Raw genomic sequence first — 22,242 nt, forward strand, 5'->3', positions numbered from 1 at the left:
TTTAGACTGAGGTCACAAATTTCATGACTCGACTTGATAAAATCAAAAAAGACTTAAGACATTAACACGAGTCATTCTGAGCAAGTCAACAATTACTTTTCCAGATGTTTACCATTGTCAACATCTTTGTATGTGTTTGGGTGTGTGAGCATGCTAACTTTTGCTAATTAGCACTAGCCAAGTCCAGCTGACCATAACTGCATGTAACATGTAAGAAAAAGTACATTTAGATTTGGATTTGATTTGGCACTAGACAAAACATCAGGGGATCATTAAAGGTAGAATCAGTAGGATTTGTCCAAGCTTTTCGGAAACGTACCAGAAAGATATCTGATTGTTGAGTCTCATTCCCAGCATGTCAAATACTGACATTTTGGGTTGATAAAGCATCACAAGCATTACAAAATAATGAGAAAATAAGGAAAAACAGTCAGAGGGCAGCGTCTCTGCAGATACAGCCATCACTACACACATTTACATGAGTCTTGACATTGTTTTTTTTTTTTAAGAAAAATGTTGCATATTATGCCTTTAAAGTGATTACAATTAATCCTGAGACTCCTCAGGATTAATGTCTGCACTGAATTAAAAAGCAATCCATCCGGTAGTCGCAAAAAAACACAAGGCGCTAGAGGAAATGTCAGAATAACCAAAGTAAATAGGATTCATCCTCTGGGGAGCATCTGTACCAAATGTCATCGCAACTCATCCAACAGTTGCAGAGATATTTCAGTCTGAACCAAAGTGGTGGACTGACTTAGCAACACTTCCCTTTTACAAAGCTGTGGTGCTACAGTAGCATGGCTGAAAATAACTTGTTTAGTAATTCAATTATAATAAAATATTCAACACTACAGCACTGATGGACTACTGGATATCATCCATATTATTCAGTAAAAAGACTGCACTGCCAATTATTTTATTTTGTCATAATAAAATCTCTCAGACAGTGACTACATTTGTGCATCCACCTCTGCTTCGGGTCATTGTGCAGTCCACTGTCAGCCCCCCTCTGCTGCAGATTGTTAGTGGCATGCACATATGTGCTGTGTCTCACTGGATTTCTCTGCCTCCTTGATCTATTAAACATCACGCTCGGCCACTGAGACTCTCTGCCAACAGTTTTTAAGTATCTGACTGCAGCAGCTTCTCATCTGTTTCAGCCTCAAATATCATCTTGTTCGTTAAGTTGAAAGCACCAGTGGTATATATAATATATTAATGTACAACTGCTTCAACAACAGTTACAATTTTCTAGATGAACATTTAAAGAGTTTTCTTCTCAAAGTGCGTCTGAGGGGAGTTGCACAGAGAACAAACGCGGCTTAGCGGCGAAATAAAACATGTATCTGATAGCAAAGCTCGATGTGCGACGATGAATTTGGTGGGTGCAACTGAGGTCAAAGACGTATCGCTGCACCACAGGGTTATAAAACACAAAGGCTACAATTTAGGCGGATGGTGTTTGTCTGTGTGTATTTTTCAAATTCACTGACCACATTTCTCTCTAGAGCAAGAACACTTGTTTTTGTTCTCCCCCAGTTTCCTAATGAAACACTTCTTCTTATACAGACCATGACATCAAAGCTGTACAGTTTGGAAGATGAATGGCTCTCGTCCCGGTCTCTGCTTTCCCCTGATAGCATTCTCTCAAAGCACAGAATCACCACTTCCTTTTGGTCCACTGAGGCGGACGGGGACAAACTGACAACTCAGAATGGCAACATAAAACATGACCTTTTGCATAGGATCTGAGAATAAAAACCTACTTTCTACAGCACACCAGACTGTGGACATGCCTGTTAAACACCAAGGTGCTGAGCTATACAGCACGGCAGATTATCTATCTTTTACTCTGTTGCACTGTAGCAAGGAACGCAGTGTTCACTGCACAGAGTGACTTTCAAACTAGCAACACTGACACAAGAGCAGCTGTTTAAAGAAAAAGCTTTGTTCCTGGGGTGAATTATCTGGAATAACTGGCTCCTTACAGTCATGTGTTTTAATGTTTTGTATTATCATGATGTGAACTGATGACGTTTTGAGATGGTACAGGCGGTGTTTTGTCCAAGCTTACGTAAATATTTAAATCATGCATGATGTCTGAGGCAAACTGATCTAATTTAATGTATGAGCTTCTCTGCCAGTGGAGGTGCAGCAAAGATACAAATGACTGTATTATGAAATACCCCGAGCTCTCTGACGTCTTGGCTTGCAGCTACACATCTTTTATCTGTAATGTCATTATACTGCATTGAAATTAATACAGTCAAGAAAATGAGAGTATGATGTGTACATCAAACGTGGGGGCTTCTAAAGCTGTTAAGAGATAGTGTGGATTTTTTGATGTGTATTACTTGCAGTAGATGGTAGTCGGCATGCCTCTAGTCTGGAGAAGCAGCAGGAGTAAAAGTGAAGGCAGCTAAGCAATGAACTGCTGTGGACAGGGTCAGCAGCAAAATGTATTTTAGCCGCTTAAAAAAAACGTCAGTTTAAGTGTGCGCTATATTTAGAATATTTAGACCACATTACCTTGCCATCAGACAGCCCTTTCTGATGGGAAACCACCGTTATATGGGCCAAATATCACTCTCTCCAAAGCCACCAGACTCCATTGGCAAAAATGGTCATTTTAGCTCGGAGAACACAGGAGCTTCTGTGCTACTGCTGCCTCAATCGGTTAGTTTGCTTGCATTATTTTGTGACTTAACTGAGCCTTTAAAACACCCAAGCCCCATAATAACACAAACAAACGAGTGTGATTGCTTTGAGACACTGATATTTAGCTTATATTATGGTGGTTTCCCCTACTGAAAACGCTGTCTGACAGGTACAGCAGTGAAAATATTCTAAATATAGTGCACACTTAAACTGATATTGGTATTTTTAGGTGGGACTTTTGTAGATGGATAAAATACATTTTGACCCTGGGGGCAAGTTGACCATAATCTACAGTACACTGGTATCAATACATACCTCAAAAGTCCAAACTATCCCTTTAAGATGAATCAGCTATTTTTAGACATTTTTTTTATGAGACAGTTTCAACACTACTGCAGGTTTTACAGACCAGTGTTGCCCAGCTGCTGTGTGTATTTCACCAACCAGTCAGGATAAAGGGAACAAAGAGAAGCTAGGAGCCAAGACCAAAAAACTAAACCCAACAAAACAAAAATTAACGGCTCAGAAAGCTTTCAAGTTCAGAAGATGGCAGTTATTTAAAGAAATCAAAACCAGTCTGAAAATGGCTTAGTGTTTTTGTGTTGCCATAAAAATAGTATAAATAAATATTCGCATGCATTTGAGTAAGGCTTTACAACCTGGCTTGCACATTCCACTTGGGTTGAGGAAGTTATCTGTTTGTCTGAAGTGCAAAGGGAAAACTTCTAAAAGTATGTTAATTTTAAACAAGAATCCATTTATGAAAATGCTTATTCATGCAGTATCATTATTCTCCATTGAAAGAGGATGAAAACAAGCCAGGAACAGAATTTGGAGTTCCAGGTCATGTGGTGCAGTCTTTAACATTTGCTCACTAAATCCATCCTTCAGGAGAGTGAGACAGTTTTGAGTCTTTGAAAGTAATTGGATAACGAAACCTTTTTTCTCCTCAAGACCTCGTCTTTTCTCTGCAAACAGCATGTGAGGGTTCGTCTGTGAGACTCTCAAACTGTCTGTCTGCCTGTCTCTCCTGGCTTAGCTCTGTTCCACTGGATGAGTCAGTTTTTAATTGATGTGTTCTCTAAGGCATTGCTCGTACAATCTTTGCCCGTCCTTGTGCTCTTCAGGGAAATCACAAATTGCAGTGCAAATCCATCACAAAGCAGTCACTTCAAGCACTTGGAAGAACCTGTCCTCAGAACTGCTCCAAGGTACTTGGGCGAAAAATATAACAACTTTGACGACTGCAGTTAATTTCGGCGTGCATAAAAACCACACTATAGTCTTGAACATCAGATTCGATCCATTCTGATGTGTGCACTTTGGGCTTTTGGCTGTTGGATAGAAATCGAAGAGTAAAAGAAGGGGGAGATGCCATCGTCTCTACCTCCTGTTCCTCAAATGTCAAGGTTGAAGGCCCGCATGAGAAGATCCAGATCACCAATATTTGCAGCCTGGAAGAGTTCGGGCTGGTCCATCATGGATAAAGCTATCCTCAGAGCAGCCCAGATGTTTCCAGACATCACCTGGTGGGACTGTTGGCGACTCCGGCTTTTTCTCTGAAGACTTAAGGCAGTCAGGAAGTTACTGGCCGCCTCTCTGGGGAAGCAACAATAACAGGAGTCAGGTGATCAGTCACTTGCAAAGGTTGATCCAGCTCAAGCCCAACACACCAATGGTACACTATTATTATTTGGACTAACTAGACAAACTCTTACAGCCCAGTCACACCAGCATTTAAAACAGATGTGATATTCATTGAAGGGGAAACTCCATGGCTTTCCATTTTCAAATAGAGGTGCCCACCCTGTCATTAGCAAAAAACAGTGATGTAGTCTACAGGACTCATGCACGTCCCTTCTCTCCCTCAACCTAGGGCAAGCCTGTTGTATTACTTTTTTAGATGGGCCAGATTGGAATAAAGCAAAGTGCCAAGGGACATTTACTATGTCTGCCCTGTAAAGACAGGAATTTTGATGTGTAAGTTAGGGGTTAATATGCTGTAACATCATTACATCATTTTGCTGTGAAACTCCAGCAGTGTTCTGCAGAATAAAAAACTAAATCTGATCTTCAGTTTGCAGGAGGGGAGGAGACAATGACTGAATTTTAATTTTTGGGTAAATATCCCTTTAATACTGTGACTGGGCAGGAAGTGTACCACTTGTGTTTGTTGTTTGTGTGTTGTACCTGTTAAGAGTGGGACAGATCACACCCTTATCATTCATATTAATGGTCCAGAGGTTCAATAAGGCACCTGTAGGATGTAAACCACACTTGGTAACTTTTTCTGCATTGACTGAAGGCAGACGGATAAAACCTGTCCAGTTCCAGCATCTACAAGGCTAACTAGGTACCACTGGAGGTGAGTAAGGGGCTTTTTCCCCCCTTTTCACTTAAGTTAATAAGCTAGCTTCTCGCTAAATGCGACGGTTACTGCTTCTGTATCATTTCATAAGCCAGCTACTGTAGTTAGCTTAAATGTTGCTGTGATTACTTTAATATAATTTCTTAAGGTTGCTCGCCTGCTAACGGTCCCGTCGTGTCGATACGGAGATATTAGGTGCGTTCGAGATGAGCCAGGCCTGCGCAGAATCGATCAGCGGCTGTCAGCGCACAATGCATGCCGGTTAGATTTGTGTCCGACTTGATCCCGACTTGCTCTGACGTCATGCACACGTGGGCAACGATAACCTCACGAGATCGAGGCGGCCGCAGTTTGTAGAGCCAGGCGCCGCAGCTGCCCTCCACCGACTGCAAACGCCTGGCTGTTACCTGAGCGACAAGTTGACAGGCTCTGATTGGTTCTTAACTTTGACAACAAACACCACGTGTTGTATAAAATACTAATTTTCTGTGTAATTGTAATATTTAATGCTCGACATATCCGTCTTCTGTTCTGCAATGAAGTTTTAATCTGTCAGCAAGCAGATATTTAGTGTCTGATAATAATAAAGATTATATATATATATATATATATATATATATATATATATATATATATATATATATATATATATATATATGACTTATCAAAAGAACAGTTTAGTGCTTTACAAGGCAGATAAAAGAACAGATGCGTCAAAAGGAGGATCTCTTCTATTTTAACTTAAATTAGCGATCAAGAACGCACTTTATTTCTTCAGCTATGAGCATGATCTGCAGACTACAGGTAACCTACAGGTGATCTAACAGGATGTTCGTGTCTCTTCCTCTAGTCTCTCCTAAGTCTGTTGAAAACTGTCCGACTTGACTGCAGCTTTTTGTCTCCACCTCCTGCTGCGGCCGCCTGATCTCGTCTACTCTCCAGGCGAGGCGCACTTCATCTCGAACGTACCTATTAACCTGGCTAAGGAATAAGCATGTGTGTGTCAAAACAGATGACTTAAGCTAGTTAAGTTACGCCATTTAGTTGACAGTTAGTTATGTCAGTTACTAGCCGCTACTTCAACCCTGACGGGCGTTTTCTTGTCCATTTCTCCAGCCTGACAGCAACTCTTCGGGAGGATTAATTACTTACCTGTAAGATATCCAGGGTCACAGCTGCTCTTCACCAAGGTAAGTTTTTTCTTGTCTTGTCTAACATATGTGCAGAAGCTAACCTAGGTGTTTATGTGCTTAGCCGCTATGGACGTTTAGGTTAGGTAACTAATTGTTGGGACCTGACTATTTCTTGGCGTCTGTTGGCTGCTAATTTTTGATCATATAAGCTAGTTAGGTTCTATGGTCTGTATTTGGTATTTGCATTGGTGTAGGCCTAAATGTGAACTAGCTTTAATTTATTGGTGGCTAGTTTCCTTTGTTTGTTGTCTGGCAGGTTGATTTCGAGTCTGTCATGTTATTGATTAAGGTTGCATGTTTGGACATATCAGTTGGCCTCATATTTTCTTTGAGATGTTTTTGCCATTTCACCCAAGTTTGTCTCTATTATTATTTATTATTATTTGTTACACTCAACATTCATCCAAGCTTATGGGCATGTGCTGACAGTCATCTGTTACCTTGACAGGCTACAGTGGCAAAATCCCATTTTGCCAGGCTTCAGGTTATCGGTTTGTGTCTGCACCAAAAGTGGTGCAGCCAGTCAACTTCCTACAAGGAAGTACTGGCAGCTGAAGGCTTGATTTTAGGTGTGACTACAGCAAGAAATGTCTGTGGAAGAGGCTCATCTTGAACAAACAATGGCAGCTCCTGAAGGGGTTAGAGGTACATACTGCGATAAGGTCAGTTATATCAGATCTAGAGAGAATTTCTTAATTGAAAGCAGAGCAAAGAAAGGCACTGAATGCTTTTCTTGATGGAGAAAATGTTTTCGCTCTTTTCCCAACCAGCAAGAGTTCAGTCTGATTGGTTGAAGTTAACCTGTGTTAGGCCAGATAAACAGATTGTTCATCCAGTCACCTGCCAAGTGTTTTTTTTTTTTTTAAGTGCTTGCCCTTTTCCAAACAGTAGGTGCACTGGAGATTAGTCAGGCCTGTGTATAAATGATCACTGGCGAATGGTGTACAATGCATGTCGGTTAGATTTGTGTCCGACTTTATCACAATGTGCTCTGACGTCAGGATAACCCTCGCAAGATCAAGGCAGGCACAGTTTTTGGAACAAAGCACAGCAGCTGCTCTCCACCGACTACAAGCGCTTGGCTGCCACCTGACTGATGAGTTGACAGGCTCTGATCGGCTCTTAATTTTGACAACAAACACTGCTTGTTGTATAAAATACAAATTTTCTGTGTAACTGTAATATTTAATGCGAGATATATTAGTCTTCTGTAGTGCAGTGAAGTTTGCAAGGCAGATAAAAGAACAGAGGATGATGTATTCTCTGAAGTCTGCTAGAAACTGTGTGACTTGACTGCAGCTTCTTGTCACCGCCTCTTGCTGTGGCCACCTGACCTCGTCTGCTTTCCAGGCTAGGCGCAGTTTATCTCGAACGAGCCTTCTAAGGATGACTTCCCAGATGGTTCTGTGTAACAAACTATCTCGTGTGTCAGGTTGATTCATCTGCTCATCAGACTAAACAATAATTCATGAAAAGAGATGTATGCTCCAAATCACAGATTTTGTGATTTTAAATTAGGGATACAATAGTCAGTTGATCAAGTGAAAATTAATAAGCAACAATTTTAATAATCAATTATTTTGTCTTTTTACGAGCAAAAATGCCAAACATTCTTTTTCCAGCCTCGTGATGATTTGATACCTTTCTCTGTCATATATATATATATACATATACATATATATATATATATATATATATATATATATATATATATATATATATATATATATATATATATATGTAATAGTTAAATGATTATATTTACATTTGGCACCGACCTTGGGCTGTAGAAATTCTAATAAGCATTTTACACTTTTTTTCTGGAAATAATTGTTAATTGCCGCCCTAATTTGAATGTTTGTGTGTTTTGCTGCTTAGTTGAAAGTACATAGCCTGGTGCCGTATAACAGATGGATTGCTGAGTCTAGAGTTATTCATCTCTCTTCACTAGATTGTATATTTTCTTCAATGGCTGGAAGTGCTCTGTTGGGAAAGGGACTCAGGCAGCTGGTGCCTGGTCTGCACAAACAAGATTCCACATAGTAGCTGATGTTGGGCTTGTATCTAATGTGCTGTTAGTTTATAATCATCACTCCCAAATCTACGCTGTGCTGGGTTTGCTGTATGACTGTGATGAGTGTAACGATACAGTAATTTTGCTCCACTGCCTCAAACGAGTGCAGGAACTTTGCCCCACTCTACAGGCCCAGGTCACTCACCTGTGTGCCCCCAGGTTAATACAGCTGATGCCCAGGTTGTAGCGAGACCTGATAAACCCCGGTTGCAGCTCGAGGGCTCGCGTGTAAGCCTCCACCGCCTCCTCACTCCGGTCCCCATTCGCCAGCGTGGCCCCCAGGCGATTCCACAACAAGTAGTCCTGGATGGAGGGCAAGTGGTGGGGTTGGTTTAGGGATGAGCAATGTTAGAAGGTGAAGAAGAAAGATTTGTTTTTAGTTAAGTCACTGTGATGTGTGCTGTAAGATGCTGCCAGCATCTGGCTTGCATATAGGCTATATATTTCTGGATGTATTTAATTAGTAAACACACTGGAGAATTCCTTTTAGCCTTAATTAAAACTCATCAGCAACGTCTCTTCAGTTGTCTTTAGCGCTGCAACAATTAGTCCATTAATCAGTTAGTTGATAAATGTTAAATTCATTGCCAACTACTTTGATAATCGATTAAATGTTCTGAGTAATTTCTTTTAAAAAAATTAAAAAATCTCTGATTTCAGCTTCTCAAATGTGAATATTTTCTGGTTTCTTTAGTCTTCCTGACAGTGAAATCTGAGGACATCACCTTGGGCTTTGGGGAACATTTTTACAATTTACTGACATTTTATGGACCAAAAAATTAATTGATTTCTCAACAAAATTATTGTTAAATTAATTGATAATGGACATACATGCAACCCTGGTTATCACTTTCTGAGACCCTATGTCTATATCTGTGGACATGACATTTTGGGTTCAGATCTGTTGTCTTCATTAGTGGACACTGTTTTGTGCCATCTAGTGGTAGCCAAAGCACAATACACTCAGTGCAAAACCAAGATGGCGGGGGTCTCCGTGAAAACAGTTTCCGGCCAAGATAAGAGTGGAAAAAGTGTATTATGCTTCCTAAGGTTTTAATTTGATATATCATACAAATTTTAGCAATAGTAACAAGCTAGGATGCTGCCAAGTAGGAAATACTTGTTTGCGGACATTGGGACATTATAGTAAATTGTTCATGCTAAATGATGGTGTCAGAGTGAGGAAACATACAGCATATTTTTGAGAACCTACAGAAATATCATGTGAATTGTGTGACATGTAACGTGTTCCTGTGCTTGCAAACTGAATGTTGTGCAGCAGTTCACACAGATCAGTAGGAGTGACAATCTGTTCTTTCAGGAAAAAAGGACATTCCTATAGAGCTTATAAAAAAGGCAAATCACAAAGCATTTAGATATGTAGCCATATTTGCAATTTTGTTTTTGCAAAAGCCAGGTTCAGTTGTTGAAATAACCAGTTTTATACTTTGTTAGACAGCGGTGACCTTATTGTGTTATACTGTGAAATAAACCCATTATCCTCATATGAGGCTTTTTTTGTTTTTTCAAATACTACTTTCCTGTTAAAAGACAGTGCTTAGGTTTAATACTTATCAGGTCCTTCTAATCCCAAATAGCAAGGAGAAATAAATAATGCATACAAAATTTAAAGCTTGGGACTTAAGGGGTTAAGTGCTTTCCACCTTTTGAAAGACTTAATCAGACTGACAGTGTCTTTAACAGAAAAGTGCAAGTGAAATAGAGCTGAATAACCTGAGCTGCTGCACAACACACTGCCTTGTATCTGCACTGACAGCGTGACAAAGCAGTGTTTTTTTTCATTTGATGCACAAATAACAAGGAAGCGTTTGGAGCTTTACACAGCTCCCTGCTAAGAAGTAACCTAACAAGGGTAATTTAAGGAGAGCTGAGTTACATCACACCGGATGTCCTTGCCGTTGTTTCCCACCTGCAGGTAGACAGGCACATACAGAGGTCATGGTCTGCTACAGTATAGGGGTCCTTCATCTTTGGCTAAGCCTGGCAGCGGGATATAATTATCTCCCTTTGTGTTCAGAGCTATTTTTCCAGCAGGGGAGCAGATATTACCAAGTCAAATGTGGGAGGTTGGATTTAACAGTGAGTAATATTCTCGCCGGCCTGGGACAGCGCTCGGAGGACAGAGACTGATTTGCATGAAGGAGATGCAGAGATGGAGAAAAAGTTTGTGCTTGTAAATGTGTGTGCATTTTTATTTTGTTTGTTGTGTAAATGCGTTCATTCAAGTGCGTGAAATATGCGTCAAAGTCTGTTTTTAGTTTTCTGCGTAAGTGTGTGTGTGTGAACTAGATCTTGCCTTACTCTTGTGCTGGATCATGAGTGAGAGCGTACAGTATGTGTGCCAGTCAAGAGTTCACGAGGCCAGATTTGGCAGCTCCTTGCTTCACATATTGCTGTGACAGTTTGACGTGCTTCACCGCATCTGTTTGCATGAGCTCTCCCTTGATAATTGTGGCGCCATCTCTCCAAGGATGTGGACAAGCTTGAAGGCTTCATGTCGGCTGTATGTGTTCGCAAGAGAACATGTGGTGTGTGACAGATCATGGTTTTACAAGTTTGCGCTTGAGTGTTTGTGTGTGTGTGTGTGTGTGTGTGTGTGTGTGTGTGTGTGTGTGTGTGTGTGTGTGTGTGTGTGTGTGTGTGTGTGTGTTGTAGCAGATCTGAGGCACTGAATGTGTTGCCAAATCAGTTTAGTATCCCAACAGACAAACTTCAGGAGGTAGCCAATATCATTTATCTTATTGTTTTTACAAATATAATTGTGCTTTTGCTACAAATTAAAACGAAATGCAACAGCCATAATATCTCAGTCATTCATTGTAGTTTGCATGCTGACACTTCATCAGTAATCATCAGTAAAGTGGATATAATGATGAAGTAGGTTAATCATAGAACAGCTGTCTTCTATGTTCAGAAAATTACATCACTGTAATGCAGCCTTTAAAACTCGGAGAACACAAAACACAACACAAATGTCATATCACAATATAACGATTCACAATCTAAGATGATATCTAGTCTCATATCACAGTGTCACTATATTATTGATATATTGCCCAACCCTAATGGAAACATACAATTTATTTGACATATGGATGGTTATTACCATTAATTTGTTAATATAGTCACATCCCTGCTGCACCCCCTTAAGCATTACAGCCTTAGTTGTTTTATTTATGTATTTTGCTGAAAACAATGGACGGGTGTTAGTGACAGTCCAGTTACCATTGTTTGTATTATAAATTATTACATAATGATGGTAATAAAAACACACAGTGAACGTGTACAGTCTGGCGAAGTTTAAATTTTTTCATTGTTTAATTTAAAATGTTAAAAAAAAAAGTTTCAAATGAAGTATGTTAGAGTGATGCTATTTGCTTATTTCAGTGATCACTGAGATAAAATACAGAGATAATCTTGGCCAAAATCGTACTATGAAATGTTGCATTACTATGTGTAATGTAAATTAACTAAGTCCACTAGATAGGATACACAAATGAAACACCATCCTTGGATTCGTATTGGGCAAAAATAACTAGAAAGAATTTTGTAAAATGTATCACCTGAGAATTTCTGAATGAGCCTCTGATCAGCCATATGTGTAAAAGTGCAGAGTTTAGATCACTGGCACAATGGAGTGCCAGCTGGAGTCAACCAGCTGTCAGACATATTCTCTCTGCAAGGCATCCCATGTGTTCACCAACCACAGTTTACAGGCAGCTGTACAGTACATACTGAAAATGTACAGTACCTGCATAAGATACCACTTGGTCTTCTTTGAATTGCACAGTAAGTTTTAGCGTGAGCCCACCCTTTAAGAATGTGGCGCTCTACAACACCAGTGCCATTATCAAACTGTATGGCACTTTCTCTTTTATGTTATTACACAAATATATTCTTAAAGACACCAAAATATTGTTTTATATTGCACAATATACAGGATATGAGAATCCTCCAGATATTTATATTTTTTCATGGTTTCATATATGCCAGTGTCCTGTATGCTTGTTCTATAAGTGATGACAAAGGGTAACAAATCCACTCAGACTCAATTTGACTAATGAATTTATTTGTGCCTGCACAGCATCTCTGCCTCTGACAAGTGTTGGTATGACTACAGCTCGCCCCAAATCTGTTTCCATATGTGTGTGTGATTCCTACCTCGGGCCGCACTGACAGGGCTGTATTGAAGGCCTCCACAGCTTTGTTGAACTCTCCACTGAGGTTGTAAAGCACCCCAAGGCCTGTCTGCAAATCCGGGTCGATGCTGTCAGAGTTGTGCTGAACTGCTTCCAAGAAGAGCTCCTTGACCTCGGGTTGCAGGGAGCTGTGGACACACACACACACAGAAAAGGATTAGTGTGACTTAAGGCTGCTGAGTGAGCGCTCTTAAGATCGCAGAGCTGTGATGTGCACTGTACTGCATGTCAACATTTATACATAGTGTAAGAAAACGAGAGGAAAAGGAAAGATAAGGAGCGAAAAATAAAAGCAAGGAAAAATGCAGAGAATTGGGTAAAAGAAGGGCCAGTACAGTACTCAGATTTGTTTTTCACTGGTTATGACAGAAAAAAGTAGTTCAGTATGGTCTTTGAAAACATTGTGGCTTAACTCTTTTTCATCTGTTTTTATGTATATTACCACTTCTACTACAACCAAAGCAGTGGTTCTTAAGATTATAGGAGCATTTTATGTCTTTATTGGGTTGTCAACAGCAGACTGACTGGAGAAGGAAAGAACTATAACTAACTATATAATAACATAATAGAAATTGTGAATTTTTCCACGGGCCTGGATAGGTCATCACTAGAGCCTGCCAGCATGGGGTATCTGCTTTGAGCCACACTGCTGTGGTCCTGCTTGATAGCAGGATTGACCACAGTCGCCCCGTGGTGGGGTGTCTTTACTGGAGACTAGACAGAAATCTCAGTTAATAAAAATTTGGTCTAATCTCTCAGTACTTTGTAGCTTCTACCTAAATCTCTGTGGTTTGGAATTTAGTTTGACTCCTGTGTTCCTGTTTGTACTTTCAGCCTCATTTCCCTTATTGCTTTCAGCTGTGTTAAAGGGTAACTTCTGTATTTTTAAACTTGAACCCTATTATTTCCCTATGTTTTTGTAAACGAGTGACTAATGGGGACAACAATCTTTGAAATTGATCCTATATTGGGTGAGACTTCTGCAGCTGTCAATAGTGAAACAGGCTGAATTGTAATCCTTATGGGCAGTTGCACTGCACACTGTCAGAGCAGATCCATTAAAAATGCTTGTTTTGCCATCAAAGGGCTCAGATTGTTATTGTAAATGTCTGACAACATTATGGAAAGGATCCCTACAGAGGTAGACCTTTTTTAGTGAAGAGAAAGTTCCTTTTACTTTAACCAGAAACAACTATTGCTCTCAATGACATCAGACTTCATTTACCAAAAAAGTAATTTCATCATCTTAAAACACACTTCATTCCAACTTGACAGAAACAAAATAAAACTCACCAGAACCATCTTGTTTTGTTTTTCCACTGATTCAGTAATTACCCACTCTGGTTTGGCTGAAATAAACCCTTAATTTACTGTGTTAGATGTGAAAATATCAGGAGGAGAGCAAGAGGGAGATCGGACATAAGAGAAGCAGCACAGAGAAATGCAGTGTAGAGTGCAGCCTAAACACTTTCCACTGGCAAACCAGTGAGATGCATTTGTGTTTAACACCAAGTTAGTGTAGCTTCATTAGTGGTCTTATTCTTCAATAAAAGGTTCAGTAGTCCAGATATGGATATATTCTGTTCTGTTGGTTTGTGTGGGTCATTTTTTAATATTGCAGACAACAATATTGATAACCTGGGTCCTACTTGTTTATTGTTCAGACTCCATGTTATATTCTACTAAACATTTTGTCTCCTGTCATGGAAGCCTCCCTATGCAATGACTGTATGTCCTCCTAAAGGGTCAGGAGACAGTTAGGAGAGACAGAAAAAAAGAGTGGAGGAGAACTGCAGAGAGGAGTTTATGGAGAGAGAGTGATGGAGTAAGCAACAGAAATGAAAAGGATGATGCTGCATGGATTAGAGGAGAGACCACAGTAATTGGGATGTACCTGTGCCACTTCACATTGACAAGACAATTAATGATTTGATAAAGTGCTGCTTTACCTTGGGAGCAGAATTAGGCTATTTCAATCTGATATATCTAACAGACTCATTTTTCTGCTTTAAGATAACATAGATGGTAGGCCTTCTACAGTGGTAAGAGTGGTTTGACAAGATAGATACACGTAGCTCTGTGTACGCCGTCTTGCCAGTAAAATTACACCATAACCATCTGTGGTTGAGAGACCTTGAAACAAGTTTTTGCTCCCTGACACAGTAATAGCAATTTAAGTAAAACAAATGAGAGTCTGATACAGCTGGTAAAAATAGTGTTTTTGAGTGTGCAACATGCAGCACATGATAGATCATGTTTGTCAGTAACTCAATGACTCTGAGCTGTTAGATATAAGATTGAAATTTAGTTGTGTGTGTTAATGTAATGTGTTTAAAACTCTTAAAACTCACAGATGACTACAGACTATTTCTCTTTGATTGATAAAACTGGTGTAGGCAGTTAATTTATTGCATCACTGGACAAAAGTTCCATCATAACTACATTTTTTTCCCAAGATAATCAGAACTACTTACTTTCAAGTAGAAAGAAAGTAGTCCCAATAGATTAGACTGCAGACAGAAAGTAGTTCCTTCATGAAAGTGCCATTTAGTCCCATTATAGTGGAGAGAAGACATAAATCTCTAAAACTCTGCAACTCACACAAGAAAAATCTAGATGGATAAATAGCACAACAGGCCAGGGGAATAATATGTATTTTAGATTTGGGGTGAATTGCCGGATTAATAATTCAGGGGGTCTGAGAGAAAACTAGACCTCTGTTTGTCCTCTTGGCTCTTCTTTTTTAGGCTTTAGAAAATCTGCCTGTGCATCACTGATTCACAAACATGACCTGGGAGACTCAACAATCAAGTACCTCTCCTCAGATTTTCTTACTGCAGCTTGAATTGGTATGATAATAATAATAATGAAAATAAAAACGATAATAATACTACTACTGCTACTACTGCTGCTACTGCTACTACTACTATTACTAATAATAAAGTCAGTTGAGAAACTAATAATGGATAAAATAACTACACTAGATGGCTAATCTGGTCAATTAAAATGAATAACAAATCAAAGCACTGTCGAGTTCATGTTTTCATTTGCTCTAGCAGATATTAATATTATATTAATATAATACTATCACTATAATTCACATTTGCATAAGTCTGGCAATGCCAGGCTAATAAAAATCCAGTATTCTCATGAATGAATCCTGCTCATTGATTTGCAGCATTACCAACTTGAGTTGAAACAGTTAGCCAATTAATGATAATTAGTCAATTAGCAGAAAATAAATTGGCAACTATTTTGACATCAGTTGATTGCTTCAGTCACTTTGAGTTTTTCTTTGAATTCATTCTTTAATTATGGCTTGTTCTGTTGCTTCTCTGTTTTATAACATTGTAAACAGATTATCTTTTGGTTTTGGACTGTTCTTCTGACAGTACAGTGCATATAAACATATTATCTTGGGTTTTAGGAAATTGAGAGTGATCCTTTTTTTTCTCAGTTTTTTTTTATCATTTCTTTTTTGCCCAGTGGCCAACAATACATAACTTCCAGGTGTGTACAGCTGTTTAGGCACAGAGTATTGCAGGAATTGCAGGAGAAAAATTAGTGTTTTTTTGTTGTTTTTTTTTAGATTCTTTTTGGCATGGTGAAGCAGTGATTAGCACTTTAATCTCACAGAAAGAATGTGTTGTGTCCAGTTCAGGCCTTTCTGTGTGTGTGGAGTTTGCATGCTCTCTCCATGCCTGCATGGGTTTCCTCCGGGTCCTCTGGTTTCCCCCATCATTAAAAACATGCATGTCGATTCTTCAATGAGATAGTCTCCTGACCAGGTTGCTGGCTTAGAAATGGAGTTAGTCCTTGGGCGCTGCATGGTGGCAGCCCACTGCCCCTAATGCTAGGATTGGTTAAATACACAGACTAAATCTCACTGTCTAATTGTGTATGTGACAAGTTAACCTTTACCTTTAGATACATAGATATTAAAGAATACATAAAAACAGCTAAATGCTCCACTCTTTGTTGACAGAGAAGTTGAACAGTCTGCTTGTTCAGTCTTAATACTCCACCTTTCGTGTCTGCCCATGTTGGGAGCATGAGACATCCTGCGTTGGGAGTTCGGAGATCCCATCAGGTGGGTCTTGCCCTTCAGCAGGTGCTTGTACTTTGGATTGTGTCGCATCCAGCGGAGTAGGGCCTCGCAGGCATCGTTGCGCATACCAGTGTTGGTCAGGCTCACTGCCAGAGCCATGAGGGCTGGGAGGTTGTTTGGGTGGAGCTCCAAACACCTGGATGGAGACAGGACCCGGGCAAGGGAGAGAAGAAATGGTTTAAGGTGTGCACTTCAAAGGGAAATCTGAGATTTGACAGGCATTAATTGGGACGGGCCAAAGCAGTGGAACATCAGGAGGATGCTAATGATTTCTGGGTCAGGATAGAGGAGCTGCAACTCTCCTGCTCTGCTGCTGCAGAGGACCAGGTTTGCATGCTGCCCTCAGCAGCATGGTTAGATGATTTGCATTTAGGAAAAAGAAATGGCCTTGGTGTTTATTCCAGAGCTAGAGATGGAAAGTGTGTTTGTTCTGTGTGTTAAGTTACATCACTGGTTATATCATTGGGACTGCTGCCACTAAGATCTACGCTGGCCTTTGTAATTGCAAAGGGGAGAAGAGCAGCACTGTGTTGCATGAACAACTTGGATTAGTTAAGAGACTGGAGAAGAGGCCAAAACAAGATTTAGCTTTCATCAAGATAATTTTCAAGCCAGATTTGCTACAGCCGATGCGCCAACTTCCTTAAAACCCTCATAATCTTGAGTCAAACCAAATTATTTCAGTCCCCCACTTTAATGTGCTGTAGGTGAAGATTACATAAACTTTGGTTAAAGGCCACTTAAATCCACTGTGCACTTCCAAGGATGTGTTCTTTGTGCAGGATTTTTAGCTTCCCCATGGGTACAAAGTGTAAGACTACAGAAGAAATTCAACTAATACACGTTTTTCTCGAGTGGAATGATGTTTCACAGGGACAGTCCCACATTTGGCAGATTTGTTTGTATAGTTACAGAACTGAGCTGGCTGCCCATTAAACAACAACATAAAATAACCACACATGAGTCACGTTGTTTCAGAGAGCAGTGATGACAAAGCTCACAAACACAAAACATCAAAAGTAAAGCATAAAATAGCCATGACAGAATAAAGCAAAACTAAGCAAAAGTCCTTTACATAATTAAAAAAAGCTAAACATTTCAATATTATATGATTTTTTTTTTTTGGCCAAATTCTATGTGCCATTTTTCAGTGAAGTGGTAAATAAACCTGGAATAGAGCAGGATAACATGGTGCTTTGCCAACTGAAGTGTTGCCAGTGTAGCTACAACAGGACTAATGCCAGGTAAACATCTAATCTCACTTCATACCCAAACTCTCCCCTCACAGATGGAGCTATTACATAACAAACAAACTAAAGTATATGCCATGCAAACTACATGACATCTGAATGGTGTTTCAGAATATGCACAAATCTATTGGATTAAGTCAGATTCTAGAAGGAACTGAGAAATGAATTATTCACATCCTTTGTAATTCCATTTATGTAGCTATTACAGCTATTCTGTGTTTTATTTCACAGAATGGACCATCTATGTGACGCTTAAAAATGGAAAGATGCTTTTTTTCCTGAATGGCTGTCTCTTGTGTTTTCAGCTGACTTGTCAGTGTTCACACTCCCAGATAGGTGCAATTTCTGGCTTCAGCAGTGTTATGAATGAAAGTGGGCCACCTCCCATTGAGGACTCTGCTCATACCGTGCAATCACCATCCATGTGGGGTGTCTCTATTTTAAGACTAAAAGTCGCAGAACATTTCTGCCCAATCACTGTTTGGTAAAGTAAAGTGCTGGAATTTTGAGTTGTCTTGCTGAATAGACTGCTGCTGCTAAAAAGTTCATTGAAACCTCTCAGGCAATTTTCATATGCTGGGCTTCATCTTTTAACATGACATTTCCCACTTGTGCAAACATATGGTGTCCCCGAGCAGTAACAGCTGACAGCTCTGCCAAGTCTGAGAGCAATTTCTGATTTTAAATTGGCAAACTGATGCACTTGTGTGTCCTTACCTCTGGAGGGAGACAATCGCAGCCTGCTCGTTTTCATTTTCAGCCTGCGTGGTCCCCAATACTTGCCAAGCCTGCAGAGAGACAAAATATAGGTAACGGTAAACAGCAGGGTGGAAACCTGGACTCCATAGCCGGTATTCTCCAGGGGCTGAAACACAGTTAGAGCGGCTTAGCATCGTCTGTCAGGTGTAATGAGTAGGATCCAGCACAGAGCACGTGATGACAGTGTTTCAGACACATCTTCACAAAGGAGCTGCATTGCATTTAAACATTCAGGACTCTGTGGTAAAACCTTCATGAGGTCAAATAGAGGTGCATGCAATTATGATTAAAAACTGGCAAAGTGTTTTGCTCAGAGGGTTGTCCTTAGATACTCTTAGATACTCCATTAAATCATCTGAGCAGTAGGAAGCCATTTATTATTCAATAAAGCTCAGATATGACTTTCTGACATACCACATTATCTCTTTAAAAAAGTGAAGATTTAATTTGAGTAAGAAGTCTTGGTTGGTTAACAGATAATAAATCTGGACTATGAGAGCTGCAAGTAACAATTAATTGAATTGGTTGATTATTTTCTCGTTCAATAGTCGGTTGCCTAAAAATGTCAGAAAATGGTGAAAAATGTTGATCATTGTTTCCCCAAATGTCTTGTTTTGTCCACAACCAAAAGATAATCAGTTCATTGTCATAGAGGCGTAAAGAAACCAGAAAATATTCACATTTAAGAAACTACAATCAAGTAATTTCTTTTCTTGAAAAACTACTCAAACCACTTGATGATTATCAAAATAGTTGGTGATTAACTTTGTAATCGATTAATAATTGATTAATCATTGCAGCTCAAAATTTATTGTTTAAACACTGAAAATATTTGGATTTGGAATGTTGGTTGGACAAAACAGTTGGACAAGTTGCAGAGTTACTGGGATTGTTTGAATCACGAGTCAGAGACAATCCTATGTAGCCACCACTGGAATCTTATTTTACAAATAGTACAAACAATATTAGGGTACCCCCATCATTATCTGCAACTGAACAGAAAGGACTAGACAAGTAGGGAAAAAAATATTTTGAATGCAAAATTAGGAATAAAGCTTCAGACTACACAGTACAGCCTATTGTTTTGTCTAGAAAATGACAGAAAACAACAGATCACAGCCCAAAATGATGTCCTCAGATTTCTTGTTTTATCCTACCAACAGTGCAAGATCTCAAAATATTCCATTTGCAAAGACATGCCAAGTTGTTGATTAATTTTCTGTAAAGCATCTTATAGATTATTCAGCAACGTTTGTTGAATTTATGAACCTTGAATGTGACTGTGTGCGAGCCACTGCGGTTGATCTTTGTTGGCCTTCAGCAGTGAGATGGAAAGTAAATGGAAAGTACCTTTGATCAGCACAAGAGGGCAGACAATGATACAGCTAACCCCAAATCCAAAATGTGAGATTATGAGATTACTCTTCTGTATTTTGTGTCTGTAAGGGCACACTTAATAACCTGTTCTAAAGCTAATCTCTGTAGATGCTTTTTTGTTCCACTCTTTGAAATGAGGGTCGAAATTATTTCTGAATGATTCAGAGGTCTTCACAGTGGGGCAATAAGCCACTAAGCGCCCTAGGAGGAATTTTGGAATCGTATTAGTTCCATACACCGCGGGATAATCCTCTCCTCGGAATAACTGGCACATTTCTGTATATTCCAGGGGATTCCGAAAGTACTTTGTATGAAGGCTTTGCTCTTTCAGCCTGCAAAGAGGTCACTTCTTTTGAAATGGGGAGAGTACAAGAAAAGAGGCAAAACCTGCAGAATGAGCTATTATTCAGCTCACTGGGCAAATGGAAATTCTCATCAGGAGTATGAAGAAGTTGAGTATTAATGGTACAGTAAACAACTCCTTTAACAAGAAAAAAAATGATTTGCCCTCGACAGGCATCAGCATCTAGCCAGTGGGCAGTGCCTACTAAATCTGCTTCACACAGCCTGTGGTCAGCAGGACATTCTTCTTCTCCAGCTTCTCTCAACATGAGGTGGAGTTACTGGGGTTGGATATCGCTTTAAAGGGATAGTTTGGATTATTTTATGTAGTGTTGGATGCGGTACTTGAAGATAATAAGTGTTGTCCACAGTAGATGGTGGTTAGCATGCCCCCAGTTGAGAGAAGCAGAGAGGGGTACCAACATGGAAGCTAAACAATGAACTGCTGTGGACAGTGTTAGTAGAAAAGCGTATTTTAGCCACGTAAAAAACATCCACCCACCCCAAAAAAAGAAAAAGAATCAGTATCAGTTTTAAGCGTACACTCTATCTAGGATGTTTTCTCCACTTTACGTTGCTGTCAGACAGCCTTTTCTGTCAGGGAAATATAAACCAAATAGTGCTTTCTAAAAACTCAACCAAACCATATGAGAAATTAGTAATTTTAATTAGTACAGTAATACAGTAATTAGTAATTTTACTGTACTGAACACAGGAATTGCTAGTCTACCAATACCTCAATCTCATAATTCGACTGTGGTGTTTAAAAGGAAAGTATGGATTGGCTAATATCATAGTGGTTCCCTATCACAAAAGGCTGTCTGATAACAAAGTGAAGCTGTGAAAACATTCTAAATATAGTCCACACTTCACACACTAGTGCCCCTCTCTGCTTCTCCAAACTAGGGTTGTACCGAATGGCATCTGCTGTAGGTAATACACTGACTATTGATAAGTGCCTCATACAACCCCACATCAAATAATCCAAACTATCCCTTTAAATTTGTGCTGAAAACCCATCTACTCTAGTCGGATTGACTGGTGCTTGACTGCAGTTTTATTGGCCATCTGGGCTGTAAATGTGCCTTCATCCCTTTTGAAAATACATCCCCAGCTGTAAATACAAAACTCTGCACAGTTAACTTGGAAAAATACTGTGTGTGTGTTAACATGTGTGTGCTTGTGTGGACTGAATGAATTCACCTCTGAATCATGAGGGTCCTGCAAGACAGCTGCTTCCAGCAAAAGCACAGCGTTTGGCAAGTCTCCCTCTCGAGACTTCTTTAGTCCCTCTTCAAATGCGTTAGGCAAGTCCTTATAGGGGTTATCTGTGTGGAAGTAGTAACCCTGTCAGCGAAAAGAAAACAACAAAAAAAAAGTAGGGACAGTGACAATGTCAGTTTGTCTCTTCCATATGCAAATGCAAACCAGGGCAACTGTCCTGTGCAGTTGTATATTTAAGCAAAGCTCCAGCAGCAGGAATTGATCTTTTCTGCTTCACATCAAACCTGGGCTGAGCTCCCTGGGGTATGTCTGTTCTCTTTAAATGTTAAACTTTGCATTTTCAAACTGTGATTACCCTGGTGTGTTGTTGACCGCTTTTGAGTGCGATGACTTTGGAAACTGCTTTTCCTTTAAGAACTAGCTCTGCACTGGGATCAATCAGGAGGCCCTGAAGTCTGATTTTGTCTGATTTCTTTATATAAGAAGGTCAGCTGACCTGTTGTACTGCTCAGCTGTATGCTCTCTCCTCTGAAACCCACAAAATCCCTTTACAGTATATCATATGTGGTGATGCTATATACATAGGATGGAACATAGGATATATTGCAAGCTATTACAAAATACTCTATATGTATTAACTTGAAAATGGTACAATATAAATCTAAT

General features: G+C 39.6%; 1 protein-coding gene across 1 annotated transcript in view; it reads right to left on the minus strand.

The window, feature by feature from the left end:
• Window positions 1-2,983: 2,983 nt before the first annotated feature.
• The window catches only part of pex5la (peroxisomal biogenesis factor 5-like a), a 69,256-nt gene continuing 49,997 nt past the window's right edge, over window positions 2,984-22,242 (minus strand). The window contains exons 9-14 of the mRNA XM_084722252.1: window positions 21,556-21,699; window positions 18,592-18,662; window positions 16,542-16,760; window positions 12,479-12,644; window positions 8,442-8,599; window positions 2,984-4,260 (exon numbers count right to left, since the gene is read on the minus strand). Of these exons, the coding sequence (XP_084578378.1) occupies window positions 4,059-4,260; window positions 8,442-8,599; window positions 12,479-12,644; window positions 16,542-16,760; window positions 18,592-18,662; window positions 21,556-21,699 (960 nt within the window). The 3' untranslated portion in view covers window positions 2,984-4,058. The remainder of the gene's footprint in view (window positions 4,261-8,441; window positions 8,600-12,478; window positions 12,645-16,541; window positions 16,761-18,591; window positions 18,663-21,555; window positions 21,700-22,242) is intronic.

The sequence above is a fragment of the Lutjanus erythropterus genome, chromosome 7 (genome assembly GCF_056507025.1).
Source record: "Lutjanus erythropterus isolate fLutEry1 chromosome 7, fLutEry1.hap2, whole genome shotgun sequence".
Lineage (NCBI taxonomy): Eukaryota > Metazoa > Chordata > Actinopteri > Lutjaniformes > Lutjanidae > Lutjanus > Lutjanus erythropterus.